The sequence below is a fragment of the Episyrphus balteatus genome, chromosome 1, assembly GCF_945859705.1.
Source record: "Episyrphus balteatus chromosome 1, idEpiBalt1.1, whole genome shotgun sequence".
Lineage (NCBI taxonomy): Eukaryota > Metazoa > Arthropoda > Insecta > Diptera > Syrphidae > Episyrphus > Episyrphus balteatus.
This window is the reverse complement of record NC_079134.1, coordinates 143,726,092-143,740,069: the sequence shown is the minus strand read 5'-3', so window position 1 is coordinate 143,740,069 and position 13,978 is coordinate 143,726,092. Positions and strand designations below refer to the sequence as shown.

The following is a 13,978-nucleotide window of genomic DNA, read 5'->3' as shown; positions in this document are numbered from 1 at the left end:
GGAAAATAAGAATTAAAATTTTCATCTAAAAAAAGATATTAGTGTGATTTAAGCAACCATATTTTGAGAAATGGTTTAATCAATCAATAATTTGCATGCAATCTTTTTCAAACCCAAAGCTTTGGATTTAATTTTTCCTGTCTGGCAATAATTTTCTTCCTTATTTCATTCTGAACTTCAATCCACCCTCATAGGAAACCGAAAAAGCATGTGCGTGGTCACGCAAAGCCAAGGCTTTTCGTCTCAGTTTCACTTCCAAAACATCCATTAAGTTAGTTCTTCGAAGGTGACGAGTAGCAGCGTTTGTTTGAAAAAATTGATTTTCATAAAATAGATACATATTTTATCATTTTTTTTTCATGGTGTCACTTAAATCAATCAGTGAAAAAAATTAGAAGGAAGTTGAAAGATTCTATCAAATCCGCATCTATACTTGCTAAAAAGTTGCATAATACTCCTGGAAATACTTTCAATACTCTGTCGTAACTGTCGAAATTAATTGAAATAAAAATCGAAAAAAAAACTTCATAATGAACAACAATCTTATTATGAGATTGTGGTTACTAAGAAACTCCTATTCCGGCTTAACTTTGCATAATGGATCGAAAACGAATAGTTTTTTGAAAACTCTCGATAAGAAATGCATCAGCTCGACTGCAAATCCTGTCAAGGATACGAATCAAAAGTCTGCAACAAAATCACCAGCAACAGGAATTCGAGATAAAAGATTATTTGGGCATACTGGAAAAGATTTGAAAGAACGTTTCTCACATGAGGTAATTTGGTTATACGGGGAAGGGGGTGATTTTTTAATGGAAGGAAGAGGCTGTACTTATACATATTTGTGTGGGTAGACGGTAAAAAGACATTAATGGATTTTGCTTAATGCTTTGAATTACAAAAAAAAAAAGAAAGTATCGATTTCATTCAGAATATACGAACCTAATGCATATCAAGTTCTTCAATGTTTACATTGAGAACTGCGAATCGGTGGGTTTTTGTTTAGATATCAACGAATCAATTGAAGGCCACTGGGGATTTGTTTGAATCATTGGAACGCCATGTCAGCTTTTATGTTGGATTATAGTATTGATGGCAATCATTATATTCAGTTTTACTTTTTGCTTAGAGTTGTTTGACATAAAGACATTAATGTCGTTTTCGATTGGCCGTCCGGAAGCGTCCGGAAGCATTCAGAAGCCTTCTGAAAGCGTTTTATTCACAAAAACATGACAGCTTAAACGCTTCTCAGAAGTAAAATTCTCTTCTTGATTTCAAATCAGAATCGACTCAAAATTACTTATACATAGAAAATAAATGTCAAACAAAATTTTCTCGTACAAAATTAAATTTTTTTATTTGATTATTCACTAACACCGATACAAACTTTCAGAATTGAGTGGAAACGATTCAAACTGTTTTATTGGATTTCAGAATGAGTGAATCCTTGAGTGAAACCAATCGAAAACGACATAAGCTTCGTATAATTTATAATAATATAAAAAATTTAAAACAAAAAGCTTAAGTACAGTAACATTTAACATCACACCGTGCGTAAAATTTGGTAGTTTTGATTTTGTGTACAGTGTCGAACGCAACATTGTTTAAGATATAAAAAAAATGAGTTTGTAACCATCTTTGGGGCTAGGAGTTTCTATATAATATCGTTTTTCTAATATCGTCGAAGGGAACGGGTCAAAATTCTGGCTTCAAAATTCTGGTTTTCAAAATTCTGCTTTTTTTATATTGTCTTTCAAAATTCTGCTTTTTAAAATAATTCTGCCAGCATTTTTTCGAAGAAAAAAATCCTGCTAATTCTGTTTTTTTTTTCATAGCATATGCGTTTACTAAACAAAAATACACCTCATTAATGTAATTTAAGTTTGGTACTTTCCTAACTGCCTAAAAGACTGATTGAAAACGTTGAAAACTAATTAGAAACGATGAAGAATATTTCTTTTTTATTAAATTTTTTGAATTTTAATTTTTTTTTTATTAGCTAAAAAAATTTCAAGTATAATTTTTCGAAGATATATCACTACACTTTTTCTCAATATTTTACTTAAAAATTATTGATTTATCAAAAAAAAAAATAATATTACAAAAATTGAAATAGTACCTACTCGAAAGTGAGGAATCTCAAATAAGCAGCAAGTTTTGCGAGAAATTTTGAAAAGCAGAATTTTGAAAAACAGAATTTTAAAGAGCAGAATTTTGAAAGCAGAATTTTGACCCCGTCAGAATTTTGACCCCAACCCATTCAAAGATAGAACTTGTCTTAAAACTGAACTAGGAATTTTGTAAGAGCCGTTAACAAAAACTTTTCTAAATTTGGTATATAAGATGACAGATACCTTTATTTTTAGTAAAAAAAAAATTCAAAACCCTTTTGTAGCGTCTCCAAAAAACGCTACACATCCAGTTTTGATTTTTTGTAAGACTGGAAAACTTGCATGTTATTGCAGTTTTCAAAAAAGTATAAATGTTTCCAAAGTTCAAGTTACATCCAAAATATTACAACTTGAATTACACAAAACAGGTTTTTTTTCAAAGCAAAAATTAGGTTTTGTTAATTTTGCGCCAGAAAAAAAAAACATTTTATCCAAGAATAACTAAAGCGACCAATATCTAATATTAGATTTAAACAGCCTTTTCTTTTAAAAAATCGTTCACCTAACAACAACTACATATATATTTCTTTTTCCAGAAAATTCAAAACAGATGTGCACCGTTATTGAACTTAGTCTTTGCTAATAGAAAATTATCTTTCTATGATACTCACAATAACTATCCAGAAAACAATATTGATGATATGGGGTAAGTTTTTATTTGACAGTATGTATAAATATTTGACCATTGAACAACAAATGATTACTTATTAAAAATTAAAGAAATAAAATGCTTACTAACCTGCGAACACAGTTACCAATAAAACACGACTATTTCTGAAAAAATAGCTATCAAAGTTTTTGATATATACAACGTATAACTATTTAAAATTCTTACTTTTAAAAACTACAGTATGTGTATTTATCAATTTTCCACTTAGTAACTTGCAAAAAAATTTAATATAATATGTACATAGTTGACTGTTTCTTGCAATACAAACAAATATTTAAATGCAAATATGGTGCAGTGAGTACCAGTTGCAAGTTCATCTTTGTGAAAATATTTATTTTAGCTTCGTCAAATTCAACAAAAAGTTAATTTTAGATTATTCTAAAATAGAACATTTAGCAGCAATTTATGATAAATTAATAGGTAAATGATTTTGTAAATATTTCATGAGAAATTAAGTTGCATTTGAAATAATGCATATCCTTCTCTTAATGCTTCAATTATTTCATTTTATTCTATTTTAATTTTGGAATCAAAAAAAAGTTTATGTACCAAAATAATTCTTGTTTAGAGAAAAAATACAAATTAGCCATTACAGATTAAAGTAATTTTAGATTTAAAAAAAAAAAAAAAGTTTGTATCTTCCATGAGTTTAAAATATAGGCCGTATTTTTTTCTTTTTAATGTGCACACAATGATTGAAAATCATTATTTGGCATTGTAAAATTATTGTCAACAGGTGCTATATGAACAATATTGACTTGAAATAAAATTTAACTAAATAATATTTTTGTTTTCATATTTCTCCGAATGCATTTGTAGAAAATATTTATTGAATAAATAAATAAGTATTTTTTTTTTGTAAATGCTTGTTGTGGCACATGAAAAATGAAAGCACATTTGTTTGAATGTTTACAAATTCGAAATGTTGTTCCCTTAAAGGCCGTACAATTTTATAAACAAAAAAATGTTTTCAAACTCTCGAACAATTTTGAAAATATTTGTTCATCCTTCAATTATTATTATAACAATAATAGATACAAGGATGTTATTTAAAATATTTGTCATTTGCCAATTTTCCTGAAAATGTATTTTTATACATTTTATTTGAATGAAAACTTTTAATGTTTTATGCTATTAGTTTTAAATGAATATTTAACCAAAAATGTTATAAACTATTATCGCGGAAAGTACTAAAAAAATACTGACAAAAATATTGTAAATTGCTAAAATGTGTAATATTATTGAAGAGAAAAGTTTAAGTTCTTTAGTGGTTGCTAACTCTCAAAAATTAATTGTTAAGAAAGAAGTGGAAGAAGATCACAGTGAAACTTGTCTTAAAGAGATTCTTCATGAAATATCATTACAACGCAGAGATAAGTTTTTGAAAATCATCACAACCTTTATAAGGTATATAAACTTATAAATTTTAATTTCATATTTTATAAAAAAAATCCTAAATTTATAGCTCAAAGTAAAATGAATAAAATTACATAACATAAAAAATTTATCATTTATGGAGTTATGATTTTAATGACGCGGTGATAAAAAACTGAGTGATTTTTCTGAGATTCAGAAATATCCTTTCAAAAACTCCTATAAAACGTGAATTGACTAAACCAAGGACACTTCGAAGCTGATTTTTAAAAAAATACAAAAACTTTTCCAAAAAAAAAATTTTTAGTGTAAAGAAGAGTACAACAGAAATCGACAATACAAAATAGATTAATATTTTTTTTTTAAACAGATTACATCTCAAATGAAATAAATTAAAAAAAAGATATCATGACAACAAAATTAGCATATTCTGTGATAAGTGATAATTTCAAAATATACATCACAAACATGTTTATGTACAATACATACATACTAATCTACAATGTGTTAAGCATTTGCCGGTATTAATTTGTTTTCCAATTTCTAATTATTGACTAGAGATAACAAATATTAGCTAACAAGATGATCAATATTGCAAAATCTTTTATAAGGACTGCAGTTTGTAATCAGAGCATCTCATTTAGTAAATGATTCGAGTTGTGTTAACATTATAGTGCACTTTTATACTCAATTAATAAAATATTACGTATACACCATGGGTGCCGAAGATTCTAGCCGATCAAATTCAATATCTTTTGAGGGTAGTGATGCTGCTTTAATAATTGAACAACTTTTACAAGGAATAACATTGAAAAGGAGAGGAACAATTGTGAAGACAATTTCAACAATAATAACGTAATTAAATATTTATTAAACAAAAAATAATTAGGGATTTTGTGACAAAATTTTGAAAAAAAAAAATATTTAAACGTAGTAAAAGAATTTGACTTATTTAAATTGAAAATAATTTATTGATGGTCAAAAATCTTATGATATTCCATTGCAATTGATTAAGCAGTTTAAAAAAAAGCTAAAGTTCTCGAAAAGTGATTTAAAAAAATTCTATACGATATTTCAATTTTTTAAAATTAATAGAAACTAATGGTCACCAAAATTTTTAATTGGCATTTCAAATAAATATATCGTCTTGGTAAAAAGACCAACAAAAAATTTTGACTAATTTTTGGTTTTAGTTTGAGATTTTTTAATACTGGCAACGACCAAAAATAATAAATTATTATTATTCTTTACTCTTTTTTAAATATTAAAATTTAAGAGAAACTACAAATAAACTTCTATGCATCTCTCGAAACTTGATGATGTGTAAAGATAAAAATGCATCTCGCCAAAGTAAATCAAAACAAGACATGATAACAAAATTAACATGTTCTAGTGATAATCTGAAAATAAATAAATTGTGAATTTATTGTTTCCTCGATGACAAAATTAAATTATTATTACTGTTGAGCATTTCAGAAGAAATAGTGTTTTTGGTTGCATTACTTCATTTTGTTAAATGATTTTAATCGCGTAGTTATATTAAAGTGAACACAAAAAAAATCACTCATACACCATGGATGCCGAAACTGTGAATGAAATTAAACGAACAAATTCTTTCGAAGGCAGCGATGCCGCATTGATTATAGAACAACTTTTACAAGGAATCGCATTGAAACGAAGGGGAACAATAGTCAAAACTATAACATCAATAATAACGTAATTTTAATTTATTTTTTCTTTAGTACGACGTTAAATTGAGAAATTCAAATAATTTTTCTGTGTTCACCTTATTGAATATTGGTTCAAAATAAATTTTGTTTGTGGTTTAATTGATTTTCGCAAAAACTTATCGACTTTCCAGAGTTTAAGTTAAAAACCTGACCAATTGCATAACAATTGAAAAAGAAAATTAATATGAGATTGTCTGTTCAAAGTGTTTATTTTTTTAATAATCGCAATTAATTTTTCTTAAGTTTCAACTAAATGAAAGTTTTTATTTGGTGCGCATAATTTAAAGAAAAAATTTGTTTCATTTCCACGTAAAATTTTCAAACCGTGAGATATAACAAAGTGGTAGTTTCATTTAAGAGCCTATTTTTGAGCATACAAGTTTAACGAAACTAACGCAGCTAAAAAACACAAAACAGTTAACGAGAAATAACTGTCTAGGAATTCATATTTGGGCCAAGTAACGTTGCTCACAAACCAATGCATTTTTAACTGTGAAATTTTAGCTACAATGTAATTTTTAAGAATAAAATTATTTTCACTGTTATTCAAGAAGTTATTGATCATGACAAATAAAAAAACTAACTATGTTTTGTATCATTCTTCAGGTACCTATAGTAGCATTTAATTTTTTTTCTTGAATTTTCCTTAAATATTAAAAAAGTTTTGTTGTTAAGGCGGCGAACTACACAAGCGGATCATTAAAGTAAAGCAAATAGATGGGAGAGTTATGATTCCCTCGCTATCAAGATCAATATAGTACTGATGTAAAAACTTCTTTTAGGAAAAAAATAAAATGCATTACTGGGTCGCACGAACAAGCTCTTTCTATTTCAAGTTGCTTAATTTTTTAAAACATTTTAAATACAAATTTTGTAAATTTATATAAAAATTTTTTTTTAAATAAAATTCGTTTCATATGAAAAAAAAATAACTTAAGGGGTAATAACACCTTGTAAACCACGAAATCGAGCGTCATATTCATCAGCGTATAAAACAAAGAAGAAATATTATTTTCTTTTGGTGTTTGTTTAGTTTAATTAAGTATATTAATAGGTAACAGAATAGGCTAATGTTAAATTTTTTAATGATGTGAAGTTTTTTAAATGGCGGTGTAGTTCAGGATGATAGTAAAATCCTGTGCTCCCATCGGGCGACCAACTAACTCCTACAGTTTTTAACTGATTGGGCTGAAATTTTGTGTGGAGCTTAAAAATATTATTCTCTAGTGAAGTACGTAGGATTTTTTTGAAGTATTAAAATTTAACGATTTTATGGTCTTTTATTCAACGAATTTTGTTTTTGGAATGAAATAATTTTTTTAAACTAATGCCATTTCTTTAAAAACTAATATTTCAAATCCTACGTACTTCACTAGAGAATAGTATTTTTAAGCTCCACACAAAATTTCAGCCCAATCGGTTAAAAACTGTAGGAGTTAGTTGGTCGCCCGATGGGAGCACAGGATTTTACTATCATCCTGAACTACACCGCCATTTAAAAAACTTCACATCATTAAAAAATTTAACATTAGCCTATTCTGTTACCTATTAATATACTTAATTAAACTAAACAAACACCAAAAGAAAATAATATTTCTTCTTTGTTTTATACGCTGATGAATATGACGCTCGATTTCATGGTTTACAAGGTGTTATTACCCCTTAAGCAAAAAAAATATGCAGTTTGATTTGATGTATTTATATTTAAGCTATATAGATAGTTTTGTACACAAAAATCGTTGAAATTGATAAGTCTTTTGGGAGAAGTTCAGGAATAAAAAAAAGAACGTATCTAAAAAACATTATTAAAACATTCCTTAAAATCAATATTAAAAAATTTTTTTTATCAGTATTATCGTGTCAAAAACATCACAACTAAGAAATATGAATAGCAAAAAGTTCTTTTCCAAAATAATAAATAGCAAAACTAATGTGTTACTCTCATGTTACCACCAAAAAATGTTGGACAACTGAGAAAATAACTTTTTATAGAACAATAATGTTTGCTACTTCTTCTAAGCCAAAAAAACAAAACATTTTCTGGATTAACATTTTTATATCTTTTTTTTTTAATTATGACCATATATAAAGAAAAAAAATTTTTTGCAAAAAAAAATGTCAATTTCAGTCCCTTTTTCGGTAAAAAAATTAAAAGTATGATATTTGGCTAACTTTTTGTTATAATCCAGTAACTAGGCATTATTATCTTTCATCGAAACCTAAAAACTTGTTTAATTTAATATTTTTTACGAATTTTTAAAAATATGTTACATGAGAGTAACGTTGGGTAAGAAAGGCTTAAAAAATAGATGTTATCTAAGAACTAAAAAAAAAATTAAGTTTATAACAAAATCGTGGTACCTGTTTTTGATAAAATTCTAAAATAACAATAAACTGGAATGAATAACTTTCACCTATTGTCATAGAGGGAGTCATCGAAGAAGTATGAAAAACTGCCTAACTTTGCCAACGGGAAGTTAAATTTTCACGTCAATACGGAAGGTCAGAAAATGGTACCTAAATGCCAACTCGTCTCATTATTTGTTTACATAATAGAATAAATATTTTCCTAACCAACTAAAAATTGTTTAAAAAAAGTGTTACGCATACACCACAGTGATCTTTTTTATTACATATTTATACGTCGTCGCCAAGCTTAAATTTTGTAGTGTACAATATATTGCCAAATGAATTCAAAATTTCTAGGGTTCCCTCTCCGTTTCTTTTTTCATTCAGGGTTGTCTTGTTTGAAGAGTTAGTTTTTTCTTAGTTTTTTAGCTAAGGTATACCTATCTGTTATAGATTAAAACATTTATGGAGTCCCATTTTGATGAATACAAAAATAAAGTCTTGATAGATCTGTAAATAAAATAACATTTAAAAATATTAGCCTACACTTGTTTTATAAAATAAGTCCGAAATCATGAATACATTTTCTCTCTCAGCTTACAGAGGAGATTTATGTCAATGTTGCCGTGAGTAAAAAAATTTCAATAGTTACATAATGAAGCTGTTTCCATATCAAATAAAAATTAGATTTAAAATTATTATTGTATACAAAATCAAAAATATTGTTTTTTTATAAAATTTAATTTTTAATTTGTAAAATATTCTTTTAAAAATTTAACTCCGAATTTTTTAGCAAATCCTTTTTTTTTATATTTTGTTTTTATTACACATATGTACATTTCTACATTCATACAAATACTCTACCCTCCTTAAATATTGCCAGAATCAAAAATATGTTTCAGCTCTTCGAAGAAAACTCGTTATGGACACAGCTTCAAAGTTAAATTTGTAGACATTGAATAATATGTTTTGTATATAAAAATCAAAAAATACAAGAATTTACTTATTCAAATTACTCATCTTTCGACCTAAAAATTCAAACCACATTATATTTCGAATTGGCTTTTGGGAAAAATATTATTTTTAAGTTGTAAAAACAGTTTCTATCTACTATAATTTTTAGTAAAAAAAATATTTCTAACTTGAAACTTTTAATTTTTTTTCTAAATAATTTAGCCAAAGAGAACAAGAACAAAAAAATGCAGAAGATGTCCTTTTTGATATGTTCTACAATGAAGAGACCGGTTTATTGTCAATGGGCAAGTTCTTAGCGGTAAGTACAATTTTTTCATTAAAAAAATACAAATTTTAAATAAATATGTATCTATTATTTGTTTATCTTGAAGGCCCTTAAAACAACCGGTATCCGCAAGACTGATCCTCGAATCAAGGAATTGATGGAAAACTTAAAAAAAGTTCATAAGCTTTCGAATTACGAGTCAGGTTCATCTGCTGAAACACAAAATCTTAATCGAGAAACCTTTAAAGGGTAAGTTTTACAAAATTACCGAAATTAACCAATTGTATGGATTAAAACCTTTTGTTTTATATTCCCATGAATAGAGTTATCGCACAAAACATTGTCCTAATTGCAAAAGCTTTTCGCCAACAATTTATTATCCCTGATTTTACTGGATTTGTGAAGGACATTGAAGAGATTTATTGGAAATGCAAAAGTAACACAGATGGCAAAGTAGCCAATTACATACCCCAACTTGCTCGCTACAGTGCTGAATCTTGGGGTGTTAGCATATGCACTATCGACGGACAGCGTTATTCAATTGGAGATGTTGATGTTCCATTTACACTTCAGAGTTGCAGGTAAAATTGGTAACAATTTTTTCTCGAAAATCATAAAGATACATTATTTTCCCATTTTTAGCAAACCTCTAACATATGCTATTGCATTGGAAAAACTTGGTCCAAAAATTGTCCATAATTATGTTGGACAAGAACCAAGTGGGAGGAATTTCAATGAAATTATTTTAGATCACAACAGTAAGTTCAACTCATAAATCGGTGTTTTCCTGTTTTAAAACATAATTTTATATGCAGATAAACCTCACAATCCAATGATCAATGCCGGAGCTATTATAACATGTTCTTTGATGCAAACACTTGTTAAACCTGAAATGACTATGGCTGAAAAATTCGATTACACCTTACAATGGTTTAAGGTAAACACAAGGCTTATTGAATTTATTTCAATTTTTTAATCTTAATTTTTTTTTTTCAGAAAATGTCTGGTGATGAAAATATCAGTTTTAATAACGCTGTTTTTCTGTCTGAACGTGAAGCTGCTGATAGAAACTATGCCCTCGGATTTTATATGAGAGAAAATGGTTGTTTTCCGAAAAAAGCCAACTTGAAAGAAGTTATGGATTATTATTTTCAGGTAGATCACTATTTATTTTTAGTTTGATTTGAGTAAGCCCTATCGTAAATTTAACGGGAAAATTGCGTTACCAATAATGCAATGCAGCGTTACACAGTTAGCTTCCCTCTAGAATCCGAGAAAAAAAAACAGGCAATCGCTTCAGTTCAGCAATTTGAAAAAAAAAAAAAAAATAGCTTTACCAATAACGCAGCGCTGTGTTACAGAATTAGCTTTCCTCTTGATTCTACCGAAAAGTTTGAGGCTAGTCACTTCAGTACAGCAATTTAAAAAAGAAATTGCTTTACCAATAACGCAGCGCTGCGTTACAGAGTAAGCATCCCTGTAGACCTAAGCGAAAAATTTTAAGACATCGCTTCAGTTCAGCAATCTGAAAATAATTGAGTTACCAATAACGCAGCGCTGCGTTACAGAGTTAACTTCCCTCTAGACTCTAGCGAAAAAGTTGAAGAAAATCGCTTCAGTTTAACAATTTGAAAAAAATATTGCGTTACCAATAACTCAGCGATGCGTTACAGAGTTAGCTTTCCTCTAGACTCTAGCGAAAATATTGAAGACCATCGCTCCAGCTCAGCAATTTGAACAAAAATTGCTTCTCTCTAGATTCTAGCTAAAAATTTGAAGACAACCGCTTGATTTCAGCAATTTGAAAACAAAATTCGTTACCAGTAACGCAACTCTGTGTTACATAGTTAGCTTCCTTTTAGATTTTAGTGAAAAGTTTGAAAACAATTGCTTCAGTTCAACAATTTGAAAAAAAAAGGAGTTACACCTTGCAATATAACGCAGCGCTGCGTTACAAAGTTTCGCTGATAAATTAGAGTGCATTAGTGCGTTAGTGTATCAACGCAGAATTTTTTTACTGGGTTACCCATATCTAATTCTCAAACCTCTAGAAAGAAACTCAGATCCTTACATAACCACTTAATTACACTTCTTTTTCCTTTATCATATTGATCTCAAATTTGATCTTAAGCTAAATTATTTATTTTTATATATTCTAGTGCTGTTCCATGGAGGCAACATGCGAAATAATGTCCGTGATTGCAGCTACTTTAGCAAATGGTGGAATCTGTCCAACGACCGAAGAGAAAGTTCTCCAGCCTGAAGTTGTACGTGATGTCTTGTCAATTATGCATTCCTGTGGTACCTACGATTACTCTGGCCAATTTGCCTTCAAAGTTGGTCTGCCAGCTAAATCTGGTGTGTGTGGTGGCATGATGTTAGTCATTCCCAATGTTATGGGTATATTCACATGGTCTCCACCATTGGATATGCTCGGCAATAGTTGTCGAAGTGTACAGTTTTGTGAGGAATTGGTCCAAGCATTTAATTTCCATCGATACGATAACTTGAAGCATGCTTCCAACAAAAAAGATCCTCGCAAGCATCGTTACGAAACTAAGGGGCTTTCCATTGTCAATCTTCTCTTCTCAGCGGCAAGTGGCGATGTAACGGCTTTGCGTCGTCATCGTCTCTCTGGCATGGACATAACTTTGGCCGACTACGATGGACGCACTGCTTTGCATTTAGCTGCATCGGAAGGACACTTGGACTGTGTGAAATTCCTTCTTGAGCATTGCCATGTGCCACATAATCCAAAAGATCGATGGGGTAACTATCCCATTGATGAAGCTGAAAATTTTGGTCATCAAGCAATTGTTGACTATTTGAAAGAATACGGAGAGAGGGCTGGCAGCGAAGAGGTACCAACAACAGTTTGCAAAAAGAACACCGATGCTGATGAGGTATATTTCTAACTTAAAAACTAGTATTTTCCATTAACAATTCTATGATTTAAGGAAATTACTCCAACTGAATATGATCGAAGTTCAACAGCCAGTCCAGTACCCTCCGATAGTGGTGACAACACCAGACCAGGTCTTTAAGGCGTTATATTCCTTCCTCTATATACCAACCATAAACACTCCCAAAATACACCACCTATACAAAGTTGGTCTTCAAGACCATCAATTTACCTAAATATATTTATTGCTAAACAAAAACAAAAAAAAAATACAAGAAAATTTGTGCTGTGTTCTTTGACTAAAGGTTTGTGTCTTGGAAAAAAATGTTAAGATTTTTCAGAATGTTTAAAAAAATAAATGTATACCCAATTCTCCTCCTATACATAATAAATGAGTATGACAATAATAAATTATATTTAGGAGGTAAATCATCAGTCAATTTTACAAAATAAATTATTTTAAAAAGCATAACTTAAGATGCTTGTAATTATCATCAACTTAATATGTGTAATTAATTTTTGGTAGAAACTAAATTTAAAAAAAATTACAAAAAAATTACTTTTTAACTTTCTGTGATTTTCTTTTTCTAAGTTAATTAAGATTTTTTTTTTCAAAAATAGAAACACGATCTTGTAAGCTTATGTATTTTTAATAGTGTCTTTTTTAAATTCTCGCAGCTTAATATATATATTTAATAATTCACTTAATTTTAAAATGATTTTATAAGGTTTTGAAATCATAATTTAATGTAATCATCAATTTCTGTTTTGCAATGTAATAAAAATATGATTTTTAAAAAGTTTGAAACAAAAATATATTTTTCAGTCCTTATACACTCGTATAGTCAGTAGTTTTGAGTTTTTAAAGCTTATGAATTCTGGCAACCTCCTATTTATTTTGGTCAACATATTAAAAGGGCTAAATCTAGGTTTTAAAGTGGGAATTTAATGTACCAATCGATACCGAACCCACATCTCTGTATCGCAAAAGTCGCAAAATTGCTCTTATGAACTGAATGTCTTGCTTTGCAAAAGCATATATCCACATTTCTCTACTTTCTTTTTTTTCTTTAGTGTCCTCTTTTTAACTCTTGCAGAATATTTGTGTAGTATCCACCTGATATATTTACAACCTATTCCTTATAATCGATTTCCAATCGATTTGTAAAAATGGTTAAATATTTCTTATCTTTAAATAAATAATCCCAGTACGTTACACATTCCTTGTATCTGAACGGCAGTTTTATGTGCATTCTATTCGTTTATGGAACTCCCTCCCTCGCTCTGTTAAAATTATAAGCAGCCCGACCATGTTTGGAAAAACGCTAAGAGAACTCTTCTCCTAGCTCTGTGCTTGTTTGGTGATGTTGATGATGAAGAAGATGATGATGATGATGATGATGATGATGATGATGATGATGATGATGATGATGATGATGATGATGATGATGATGATGATGATGATGATGATGATGATGATGATGATGATGATGATGATGATGATGATGATGATGATGATGATGATGATGATGATGATGATGA

At 28.9% G+C, this 13,978-nt stretch overlaps 1 protein-coding gene across 4 annotated transcripts; it reads left to right on the top strand.

Moving 5' to 3' along the window:
* The first annotated feature begins 290 nt into the window (after positions 1–290).
* Positions 291–12,956, top strand: LOC129917673 (glutaminase kidney isoform, mitochondrial). 4 transcript variants are annotated; one of them, XM_055997720.1, is made up of 11 exons: positions 291–776; positions 2,708–2,817; positions 8,891–8,920; positions 9,471–9,567; positions 9,641–9,783; positions 9,858–10,115; positions 10,177–10,292; positions 10,350–10,471; positions 10,531–10,689; positions 11,694–12,437; positions 12,492–12,956. In XM_055997720.1, the coding sequence occupies exons 1-11, from the start codon at positions 531–533 to the stop codon at positions 12,576–12,578; spliced, it is 2,112 nt and encodes a 703-aa protein (XP_055853695.1). In that variant the 5' UTR covers positions 291–530; the 3' UTR covers positions 12,579–12,956. The 4 variants fall into 4 exon arrangements, with proteins under 4 accessions (XP_055853695.1, XP_055853702.1, XP_055853721.1 ...); XM_055997727.1 differs by lacking the exon at positions 8,891–8,920 and having other exon boundaries at positions 292–776; XM_055997746.1 differs by lacking the exons at positions 291–776; positions 2,708–2,817; positions 8,891–8,920 and adding an exon at positions 4,851–5,070 and having other exon boundaries at positions 12,492–12,955.
* Positions 12,957–13,978: the final 1,022 nt, after the last annotated feature.

What these genes read in the sequence shown, in the direction of transcription:
- LOC129917673 (XM_055997720.1), top strand. Translation starts at nt 531, where the DNA reads ATGAACAACAATCTTATTATGAGATTGTGGTTACTAAGAAACTCCTAT. An exon ending in AGATTTATGTCAATGTTGCC is followed by an intron (nt 8,921 to 9,470) that starts GTGAGTAAAAAA and finishes TAAATAATTTAG; the next exon opens with CCAAAGAGAACAAGAACAAA. An exon ending in AATTATTTTAGATCACAACA is followed by an intron (nt 10,293 to 10,349) that starts GTAAGTTCAACT and finishes TTTTATATGCAG; the next exon opens with ATAAACCTCACAATCCAATG.